At 30.8% G+C, this 12,610-nt stretch overlaps 2 protein-coding genes across 2 annotated transcripts; both read left to right on the forward strand.

Moving 5' to 3' along the window:
• The first annotated feature begins 7,828 nt into the window (after positions 1–7,828).
• On the forward strand, positions 7,829–8,563 carry LOC146955987 (protein SMALL AUXIN UP-REGULATED RNA 16-like). Its single transcript, XM_085725446.1, has one exon. The coding sequence runs from the start codon at positions 7,910–7,912 to the stop codon at positions 8,204–8,206; it is 297 nt and encodes a 98-aa protein (XP_085581572.1). The 5' UTR covers positions 7,829–7,909; the 3' UTR covers positions 8,207–8,563.
• A 2,105-nt stretch (positions 8,564–10,668) lies between these two features.
• Positions 10,669–11,177, forward strand: LOC146955988 (auxin-induced protein 15A-like). Its single transcript, XM_085725457.1, has one exon. It carries the CDS (start codon positions 10,706–10,708, stop codon positions 11,000–11,002), a length of 297 nt encoding a protein of 98 aa, XP_085581583.1. The 5' UTR covers positions 10,669–10,705; the 3' UTR covers positions 11,003–11,177.
• The last annotated feature ends 1,433 nt before the right edge of the window (positions 11,178–12,610 follow it).

The following is a 12,610-nucleotide window of genomic DNA, read 5'->3' on the forward strand; positions in this document are numbered from 1 at the left end:
ATTTATGGCAGCGTAAGCCCTGCCAAAGTTTATGGCTGTCTAGGCTGCCATGAATTTAAATTAAAACTTTCTTCATATGTTTTGTAACGGAAAGAGTGTGAAACTTTTTATTTTTAAATTACTATTGTCATTTGTTATCGGTTTACTCTCTTGCCATTTTCAATCTCTAAACTAAATCATCATTCTTTTCTATGATACATGGGATCAAGAGTATGAAACATTTTTTGTATATTACAATTGAAAGATGGGCTGATTGTGTTTAGGCAAATCAAATCAAAGTTTTTCAAAGTATCTTGGAAGGGATTCGGTGTCATACCATTTGTATCCAATATATATAGATTGGTGTGGGAAAACCGAAACTAAAATCTAGTGTGATAATTGCTTTAAATTTATTCATGCAAGATTATAATCTTCTTATTCTAGTTTTTAAAAGCAACCCACAAGATCTAATTGTCTTAGATTCCGTAGGCGTCGAGCAATTTGATTGCGTGAATTAGCGAAATACAAAAATACTTTGAAAATTAAAATGAGTGCAAACAACACTAACACTGACTTCAACACTCTTATTTTAACACTATCTTTAGAGGTCAATTTTATAGGCTCAAGTTAGATTTCTTAAAATTTGAGTTAGGACTAACTCAACTTTACAAAACCAACTTGTAGATGACAATGGCAACCACTTAAAAATATATGTTCAGACCGTCTCATCCAATGTTGGACTCTTAACACGCACACACTTCACGTCAAAGACCAGACATCTGGAGCGTGACCCTCGTGGTCCAATAGCCGAAACCTAATAATAGATTGTCCAACATATCTTCGATATGTTGGATTAATTATTTAATTAATCAATTATGGATTGACAATAATCAATTATTACAAGTTGATGTCATAATATAAATTATGGTCTATTGTGTTAAGCACTAATTAGTTAATGAATATATGTGATTGGGCTATTCTTTCTAAATGGACCGTGATGGGTTGGACCATTTAGCTAAGCCCAATGAGAGGTCCACGCCCTCAGCCGTTTAGCTATTTAAACGTCATCCCATCAGACGGTTAATTATTCTGAACATCATGGTGAAAACCTAAAGCTAGACGGAATGAGGGTAGTTATCCCTCTCATAGTTGTCAGTGTTGTCTACGTTTATCCTTCATCAACCTAATTCAAAGGTACACAATTCTTCTTTCTTCTTTATTTGTGATGATATGCTATAACTTGTATTTATTAATCTATGGCTAAATATTAAAACTTTTATCAATTGGTATCAGAGCCAAATAGATACATGTTATGGTTATAGGTTTATCCGTGAATCATCTGTTATTAAATCAGTCCATCGTTATTTGTATCCATATGATTCATTCTAATTTTTTGGTGATCGTAAACTACTGTATGTTGATTTCATTAATCCTAATACATGAAACATGAATCAACATATAACTGTCTCTATATTCTTTATACTGTGTGCATCGAAAATTCATATCCATGAAAAAGCAATTGATTCTTAAAATTGGTCCGTGTGTTTTGTCACTGATTTTCAATAAAAACACATATGAGATTGCCTGTTGTCAAATAATAAGATATCGATGTATATCTTGCTTCCAACCCTACAATTTCAATCTTAAATTTTCTCTCGAATGCGATCGTGTTCCCCATAAATCAAATTAGCAGATCGTTGTTTATTATTCTATAAGAAATCAGTCTCAATTTTGGATTTTGGGATGAACCCAAATTTCTTAGATTTGTCGTTAAGTCGATAATCCGAAGAATTGACATGTGAAATCCTTTTGTATCTCAATCGCGATTTTAACCCAACTTGAATCGTCGAAATTTGTCCACTAATGAGAATCCAATCAGGTCAATCGCGGCTCGTTTCGACCCGTTTTTTTAGTTAAACGGGCGAAGAAGACCATGCGCGTGATTACACGCGCGCGTGAGAGAAAAAAAAAACTATCCTTCACGCATTTCTGGCGCGTGGGAGCGCGTGTAAAAAAAACAAATCTTCCAAAATTATTTATTATATTCTTATTATTTTGGAATTTTTTGACACATGTAGATATTTATATGTTATTGTTTGGGGATAAATAAATTATATTCTCACATTTTTTGTGATAAAATTTGATGAACATTCCTTACTCTTATATGACAATTTGATGAACATTCCTTACTCTTATATGACAATGAGGAATTTAATGTGTCAATGAGGAATTTTTCACTCTTTCAAAAAAATTATATTCACTCTTTCAAAAATTGAATTTAATGTGTCAATAGGAATTTTTCATCCCCAATTATCTGATAAATATTAGTATATTATTTTACACCCAAAGTACTTTTAGAAGATTTGATTTATTCTATACCTTTAAAATTTGGGATTTAAATCACTTTATGAAATCTCTAAATATTTGATGTAAATTAATATGAGAATCATATACTCTTTTAAATCTTATATTCATTAGATTTGAGTCTATAATATCCTGTATTTTTTTATGGTAATAACACTTATGTGAATTAGTTTTAAAGTGTTATGATTGTGAAAATTTTTAGACTTAGACTTATATTCTTGCATCAAATATTCTATATTAATATATATTTTGAGATTTGTTGATACCCTCAAAATTATTTGTCTTGTCAAGAACAACTTGACTATTATACTATATTTATTCTTGATTTATGGGTTTCAAAATTTTGTCAAAACTTGAAAAGATCATATATTCCCAATATTTGAGCCTAAACTGTTTTGAAAATCTTCTCTTACATTAGTAACACTAACTATCTCATCAATTAAAATGTTACTATTGTGAATTTACAGAAGGCTCAATTTTATTAATTTTAATGCCAAATATAGTTAATTTAAATTTTACGATTTTTAATATTCTTGGCATTATAAATATTCTAATATAAGATATTCTTGAATTCATATTGTCTTAGCATAAAGATCCAAAGTTTACTAATTGATCATTCTTTTAGGCGACATATTTAAACTTAGAGACTTTTGTTACAAAATGATTTAAAGGGTCCTAATAATATTTTGTTTTCAATATGAGTATAGTAAGTTGTATATTATATATGTCATTTATATTAATTGAATCTAAAATTGACATATTTCTCTTTAATATACATTATGCTTTCTGCTACACTCTCTAATCTAGACCCGTAATTTATTACTCTAAATTTTGTGACAAACACCATTAACTATCTAATAATGTGTCTTGTCGCAATTAAATATTTGGATTACAATAATATTAAACTATATATTTTATATATAGTAAATAATGCATTGTTGCATTTTTATGCTAAAATTCTAATTATGAATTAAAATTTGTACGCCTCTTTGTTGTTTATCTGTTAACTATTATCAAAACAGCTTATTAAGAATTGAGGCAATTTTTAAAATATGTGTCATCCTTACATCTGAATTCTTATATAAATCATATTGATTTATAATTAAAGTCTCACGTATGTTTATTTATAATTGCTTATTCTCTATTGAGGAATATTTTGAGATGACTATATTATAAGATATTCTCGTTAAGTCATCAAAATTCAGTGGCTTTAAGTATAAGGATGAATGTCACACTCTCCGAGGTAAGTTGTGATTTATTTATTTTATACTCTTGTGACTTATTGCTTATTGTTGCACATATGAAGAAATTTAGTCTTTCTTCTCTTTTGTTGTGCAATTATGATATCCTATATAGAAGTGAAATCCTTTTTCAGAATATTCTAAATAGAACTTTGTTGTTATATACTATTTTCTTACTATAATACTCCATTTTGTATTTATATTCTTTCGAATTTATAGTGGGCGTATTGGAAAATTTTATTCTAAGAGTTCTATTCTGGATAAAATAGAAAACTATTTGACACACTTGTATTCTAAATAATAACTTTTGTTATTATACTACTTCATATAAATAAATTCTAAAGTCATATTTATGATGTGCTAATTTAAAATATTGTTAAGCACATTTTTCTATTATTTGAATATGATCGAAATTGAGTAAATTAAGAATTGTTTATGCATGATACTATTTTATCATATTCTTTTAGGCATAAACATTATTGTTTTGTATAATTGTAATCTCACCTATCGTGGATACAATTATGCAAATTTTGTTGAATAGATTAGCATTATATTGGTGACAGTCATACTCTATCGGTATGTTGTTATTAATATTTATTATTCAATGTACCTAAAATGTTTATACTTATGTCAATTATAATACTCTATCAATGTTTAAATTTTGAGACATAAGAATTGTACATTGTGATGATATAGTTCTTACTTATTATTATCCTTAAGGTCCTTGAATGACATTACAATAAGTAAGTTACTCTATTAAAAGACATGTAGAAAATTGTATAAATTTTGCAATCCAATATTATTACATTTTGAATTAAATTTCTACCTAAATGTGATTTTTTTATATATATAAATATATCGGATTGCTACTATCCCTTTGTTATGTGAGTGACGGACATACCATATCGGTGTGACGTTACTTAACATATCATTTTGTGATAGAGAAATAGTTGAATATTTTATTAAAATATCTTTCAAACTTTTTAATTCAACTATCATTGTCTATTCTCTATCAAGTGGGAGAATCATTGCTATGTATTGTGTAACGTGATGGACATACCCTATCGGTATGACATTACTTAACATAATCATCCTTTTGTGGGTAAGATAGTTTAACTATCATTCTCCACTAAGTGAAGAAAATATCATTCTTCAACAAGTGAGAAAAATTCTGCATGTTAACCAACTATATCTCATAAACAAATATATTTATTTGTTTCATAATTTTAGATATGAAATTATTGTAGAGACTTATATTGAGGATATTAATTATGTTATTGCTATTCTTTAATACTTATGGAAGCTTATGACTATTTTCTCTTATATCCTCAGTAATAATAAAATATAAGTCTTGTGTATTTCCGCTGCTTGTAACCTAATTTTTTTTCTCAAATGTGTGGAAGTATAATTGTAGCATTTGAGTTTTGAGTGAGTTACTAAAATTGTGAATAGAGTCTTATATCGTATTTTATAATAATAAGAGACTTATCTCACTCATATGATGATAATTTTTTTTTATATAATCATCATACTCTGTCATATAAAGGTTACTATATTTATAAAATTCTTTGGAATTTTAATTGTGAAAAAGGAGATCTTGTGTTATAAAATTCTTAAATGAAAATTTACATTCTCCTTAATTCCAAATGCAGAATATTGATATCTGTCATTGATAAAATATGTATTTAAGGGGTTTTATATTATCCTCGAGTTACCACTTGTGTTAATAATTCTGATATGCTTATGTGCAAAATATGTGGTTGAGTTCATGAAACTCTGTTAGTTAAAATTACATAACCACTTATGTTAATAATTTTGCACTAGCAACTAAGTATCCCACTATTGAATATTACATTATTGTAATATTTTTATATCAGTGATCACTAATGAGAATCCCTCTTACTCTTGTTTATATATATGTGGGATCAGTGGGAGTGTGTACACAACACTATATATTATGAGCTCAAATGAGAAATCCCACTCTTGTTTATATATATGTGAGATCAAGAGAAGTGTGTACACAATATTATTCTCGTCATTGCCATATACTCATGTGCACACTATAAAATATGGCATAGCTTAAGAGACTTTAAACTTTAGTCTCATTCTATTATATTGAGATATATATTAAAATTCTATCAATCTCAATGAGCATCATAATTGGATGCTTAAGTCAATTTTGTTGGAATATGCACAATAACCTCGTAGCATGCAAATATATATATTGTGCTTCTGTTTTACCAACATTCCACATTTTATGAGGTCATAAATAGTAAGTACAATATATAATATCAATACTCCTATCGAGTATGATATTGTGTTCTTGTGATACTTATAATTTGAGATAATCATAAATGTTCTTTTGTTATTGACATTCTAGTGGCCACATTAATCCACATCCTTTTTCTTCAAACTAAGTTACTATGTTAATCCAATTTGGGGATTCTTGAATTTCCTATTTTGTTTTTATGGATTTTCATAGTCACGCTTTTGCTAAAACTTGGATTAATTGAATGTCATAGAACATTTATTGATTTTTTGACTAAATGTAATTACACTCTTTTAATAGGCTATCCCTATAAGTAATTACTATTTGTATACCTATGTGGATATATGACTTCTATAAAATTGAAAACTCATTGGCAGAACCACTAACCACAGACTTGTATATATGAGTATTGTAACTCATGATGATTTGATTAAGTCTACAATATTTTGGGTTAGTGGGAGTTTGTTATAGCATTTTTAAAATGCTTGGGCCATTCTTTAATGACACATTCTCTTCAATTCAAAGTGTCAAAATAAATTCATCATTTGTTAGAAAAGTGAGTCTTTGATCTGTATGATTTATTTTCCCTATCGGATTCAATTTCTGCAGCATTAAAGCTTACTTCTCTTTTGAATGATTAGTGCTTAAACCATACCTATAATTCTAAATTTTAAATTCTTTATGACAAGTGAATTTTTTATTCTTTTAGTAATTGAGTATTGTCATCCAAGTGGGAGATTGTTGGATTAATTATTTAATTAATCAATTATGGATTGGCAATAATCAATTATTACAAGTTGATGTCATAATATAAATTATGGTCTATTATGTTAAGCACTAATTAGTTGATGAATATATGTGATTGGGCTATTCTTTCTAAATGGACCGTGATGGGTTGGACCATTTAGCTAAGCCCAATGAGAGGTCCCCGCCCTCAGCCGTTTAGCTATTTAAACGTCATCCCATCAGACGGTTAATTATTCTGAACATCATGGTGAAAACCTAAAGCTAGACGGAATGAGGGTAGTTATCCCTCTCATAGTTGTCAGCGTTGTCTATGTTTATCCTTCATCAACCTAATTCAAAGGTACAAAATTCTTCTTTCTTCTTTATTTTTGATGATATGTTATAACTTGTATCTATTAATCTATGGCTAAATATTAAAACTTTTATCACGATAGACTCAAATACCATCTTAAAATTTGAGTTTGGTCTAACTTAATTTTACAAAACTGGCTTGTAAGTTTTTGGTCAAGTAGCCTAGTGGGAGTGGCTCACACATTTTAAATATGAAGAAGTGGAGAGTACAGGTTCGAAACTTGACCCTACATAATATTTTCCTTAAAACTACCAATTGACTTGTAAGTTGATGACTACCCTCCTTTACAAGCAACTGTTTTTTTTTTTTTTTGAAGAAGTTAAATTAATCCACCTAAATTGACAGCGGGGAGAATCGATCCCAATACCTCAAGGAGGACCACAGGTCCCAAGCCAATACCATTTATAAGCAAATGTTGAGACCATATTTTCTCCATCATGGAACTCTTAACAAAATTTAACTCAAATATATTGTCAAAGATTTTGCCTTGGGTTTTTAATTTATGTACACATATCACATCACATCCTGAATTCAAAGACACAAATACACGAGATCCATATTCACAAAGAACGATCTTCAAAGTTAATGATACTGGTGGCTGTTAAGACACCTTCCATTCAACACAAGCACAATGTACCACACACTTAGATATTATTATTAATCTATAACAGTAAGGACATTAAATATTGCCACCCCTCTAAAGATACACACCGCGTTTTGAAAAATAAGAAATTGACCTATCAATAATAATCAATCAATAATATAAATAACAATGAATGCCATTGCCATGTGTATGGCCAAACTGTAACTACGCGTTAATCAACATTTTTCGTGTATTTTTCAGCATGTTGACAATATAAATACTCATGCTCAGTGTGTGATTCTCCAACCTCAAAAACTTCGAAGTTTTCAAGTTCAGTAAAACAAGTAATATACTATCAACTATAATTATTAAAGATGGTTCTTTCTTTTGTTGGGAAGATACAAAAGGGCATTTCACACTTTGTACACAAAAGGCAAGATTTCAGTGAAGAGTTGGTTCCAGAAGATGTTAGGGAAGGATACTTTGCTGTTGTTGCAATGAAGGATGGAGAATTTAAAAGGTTTATCATTGGTTTAGAATACTTGAGTGATCCTGAATTCTTGGGACTACTTGATCAAGCTCAAGAAGAGTATGGTTTTAGACACAAAGGAGCTATTGCAGTCCCTTGTCTGCCTCATGAATTACAGAACATTCTACTTGGTCAAAGATGACCATATAGAAGATAGCACAAAAGCTAAATCAAGATGCAACAAAGGATACAAATACTGAATACATGTTTATAACTTACGACTAATTCATAGTTATAAACTTATAATTAATTATTAAACCTTGAAATTGTATATGTGATGGTTCAATACATTGTTTGTCATTATTTTCTTATAACAATTCTTTTTCTTTTTTTTTTTTTTGTCAATTGGCCGTATTTAGAAATTCACCTTTTTCAAGGTGAGTAAGTGGGGTGTCTAGGTTCGAACCCTACCCCTACATATATTATGCAATGTCCTTACCAAGTGAGCTAAGCTCACGGGTATAAGAATTGTCTGTTAAGTCTGAAACATTTCTTCAAATTAATGGAAAGTGTTTTAAATCTTAGTTAAGGTAACAATTGTAACTCGTCATGCATGCTTATTAATGCAGAGAATTGTAGTTGAATGTGACTGATGCAGTCTCAATTGCAATTGCGTTTTGTCGCAGCTGAGAACGTGATCGCAAACCTTTATTTGAAGATCTGATATTCATGGCTTGGAAGTAGCATTAGTTTAGTGTAGTCTCCATGATTTCATATACTTTGAAAGACACTATACCTTGCGTACCTTATGTCTTGTACTTATTTTCGAATTTAAGTATACGTAACGTAAGTACTTTTTTTGTTACCATGTTATAAGTACGAAGTTTCCACCGCCGTTTAACAATGACTTTTCTAATCTTCCAACTTCACGCCACCAATCTGAAACCACAAATCCACCACCCTTAACCACTACCTTGGTTTCTCCATATTTGTATTTTAACACACTATACCACAAACTATTTTTCTTATTTCTCAATCTGTACATCCATTTTACTAGTAAAGCAATGTTAAATGCTCCCTTTTTTTATGTCAATGTTAAATGACACGATTATGATGGGTTATCGGAAGTGGGAGAACATGCAAGCAATAAATATCGGGTTTAAAAGTAAATTTTTGCAAAAGTAGATCGGTGGAAATAAAAGTTTGGTTTAAATAAAAACAATTATATTGTTCCTAAAAAAACAATCATATTGTTGAATTGTAAAATCGGTGACACTCGGTTTATGTATCTGGACCTTCCTATTAGTGCTGATCCCAAAAGTAAAAAAAGCTTGAGAACCAACGGTGAATAATATCAGGAGTGGATTATCATCTAGGAATAGTAGAAATCTTTCCGTGTGTTGTTACGTTATTAAGTTGAGTTTTGTTCAACGACGTGATTGCTTCTTCCGACCATAATGGGGAAACGTTTAATACCACTACCTATTTTTGTGAAAATTTATTTTTAAACCCATTACCAACTCAAACAAATGTAATGTGGTCTTTATTTATCTCTAGCACATTTTCTCGTTCTGAGAACCCATTATAATTGTATCATCAATGACATGTATGAGACAATTGTCTCTGAACACTAAACTTATACCCTTCAAAACTTCCTAAATCAAATGTTTTAGTCATCATGATTCTCAAACATTCAGCTACGATGAAAAAAGGAAAGGCGGCAATGGATCACCTTACCTCAATCTCCTCCCCATTTCAAATTCTTTTGTTGGACTTTCGTTAACCAAAACTTATATTGTTAATGTGCACAAGCAAAGCATTCATGAACCCGTTTTTCAGCATCATAAATTGTCATTAGTTCCAATTTACTGAATCATAAGCCTTTTTAAAGTTAACTTTAACAAGGATTGTCTTCTTCCAGGTCATGGTCTGCTAAATTCTAACTACTACACCAAGTCATGGTTTCCCTATTGTCAGGTATTTTCAAAGTTTCTCCGACTTTGAATGCAATAAGAAATAAAAATCCCACCTAATAAATGTAAGTCAAGAGATTTTGCATTGGGTTTAAACTTTTATATCCATATCACATCTTGACTTCAAAGACAACTAGGAGACTCCTTATTCACAAACAATAAATATCTTAAAAAAAACAAACTAACTAACTAAAGACGTATTGGAGGACCGGCCAAACTCATTAAAAGACACATTTGAGGTCTAAACTCATTATAGAAAGCTGCATTTAGAATGTTTCTATAATTTTGATAAATTTAATGACTATAGTAACAATGCTCGACACATTCAAAGATCAAAATAACTCAAAAAATATACTCGTGGCTGCTAAGGCACCTTCCATTCAACACAAGCACAATGTACCACACTCTTGGATATTATTTGTATGACTATACATTAACAGTAGGGACAACAAAATCTTGTCATGCCTCTAAAGATACAAGCAGCTTGGCGCGTATGGGAAAGGAAAAAATTGACTTATCAATCAATAATTTAGATAACAATGTCAATGAATTCCATATTGCCATGTCTATGGCTTCTACAACCACACGGTAACTACACATTCATAATTAATCAACAGACTTTTCTCAATATAAATACACATACTCAGTGTGTAGATTTTCCAAGCTCAAAAATTTAGAAATTTTCAAGTTCACAAAGACGCCTAATTCTATCAACAATAATCACTAAGATGGTTCTTTCTTTTGTTGGGAAGATACAAAAGGGTATTTCACACTTTGTACACAAAAGACATGATTTCAGTGAAGAGTTGGTGCCAGAGGATGTTAGGGAAGGATACTTTGCTGTTGTTGCAATGAAGGATGGAGAAATTAAAAGGTTTATCATTGGTCTAGAATACTTGAGTGATCCTGAATTCTTGGGACTACTTGATCAGGCTCAGGAAGAGTATGGTTTCATACACAAAGGAGCTATTGCTGTCCCATGTAGGCCTCAAGAATTGCAGAACATTTTAGATGGTCAGAGATGACTATGAGCAGGGTAGAGCAAAAGAGCACTAAACAAAGGCGCGACAAAGATACAAGTACATTATAGATAGATGTTCCTAATTTCCTATGATAGAATAGTTATAATTGATTAAGCCTTTTGCTGCCACTCGAAATTGTATATGATCATATATAATATATATACATGATGATTCGTTATACTCTCTTTACATCAATAATACTAATGAAATAGTTGTTATTTTGTTGAATCAATCGACATTATAGAGCTATTCAGTACAAAACTCAACACTTTTGATTATTTGATTCCTCACATGCCCTTTAAATATCTTCATGAAACACTAAACCAGACCCATATGATATATGCTAGCCTGCATAATTGTGCCGATTTAATCTCATTTGGAGTAATGACTCATTTTTAAAATTAAATTTTAACATGGATTATATCCAACTCTTATATGTGTCTTTATCTCTTCAAAAGTATTTCTTCGTATGAAGATGATCTCAACTCGAACAGTTAGATGAATCATTATAACGAAGAATGTATGTGGGAAACACGTCTCAAGCTCGCACTAAGTAACACTTCTCTTTGCAAACCTAGAAATTTCTCAAACTTACAATAAATCACTTTGAACAAGTAGCATAGTTTGATTATATTCCACCACATGTTTTCTGGAAAAATGGAATGCAGGCCTATTGGAAGCTTGAAACTTGCAAAAAATAACTTTTCCTTTCCAGCAAGAGTATGAGTTGTTCTGGGAGAGTATGACTTCAACCAGATTTCTGATAAATGATAATTCCACTATTTCCACCTACCTCTCTCTAAACTTTCTTCTCTCTATTCATCTTCTCATCCTTTTCCCAATTCCCTTACACTCGTTTTTATTGTTGCATGGAGTTGCATTATGGGAGAGGATCCTTGCTCCTAAGGGATCTGAATCGTTTCTCATAGTTCACTCTCTCCATAAATTTATCTCTATCTAATATCATAAAATCTATATGTGAAATTTGTGTGAAGAGCAAGCAAAGTAGAATGCCATTTGTGTCTGAGGCACCTAAAAGAGCAAATGCAGCTTTCATTCTGATATTTGTGGTCCTTTTGAAGTAGCTTCTCTAGATGGTAGTAAGTACTTCATTACTTTTATTGATGAATTTACTAGAATGATTTGGTTGTATACTATAAAGCTTAAGAGTGAAGCTTTAGATATATTCAGAAAATTCAAAGTTTTAGTGGAGAAGGAAAGTGAAAAATCCATTAAGAATTTGAGAACAGGTGGTGGAGGTGAGTATAACTCTAAGGATTTTGAAGCTTTCTGCATAAGTCAAGGAGTTGTTCTTGAAGTTATAGCTCCATATACACCTCAGCATAATGGACTTGCAGAAAGAAGAAAATAGAACTCTATTAAATATGGTCAGGAGCATGATTAAGCAGAAGAACTTGCCACACAATTTTTAGGGTGAAGCAGTCACTACAGCTGCTTACATTCTGAACAAAAGTCCCACTAAGAAGCTTAATTTGAAGGTGCCAAAAGAAGCTTGGTGTGAAAGGAAGCCTAGTGTGAAGCATTTCAAGGTGTTTGGTTCATTGTGTTATAAGCATATACCAGATGCTAGAAGAAGCAAGCTTGAAGATA

Source organism: Medicago sativa, chromosome 1 (genome assembly GCF_051527215.1).
Source record: "Medicago sativa cultivar Bolivia chromosome 1, Bolivia_mono, whole genome shotgun sequence".
NCBI lineage: Eukaryota > Viridiplantae > Streptophyta > Magnoliopsida > Fabales > Fabaceae > Medicago > Medicago sativa.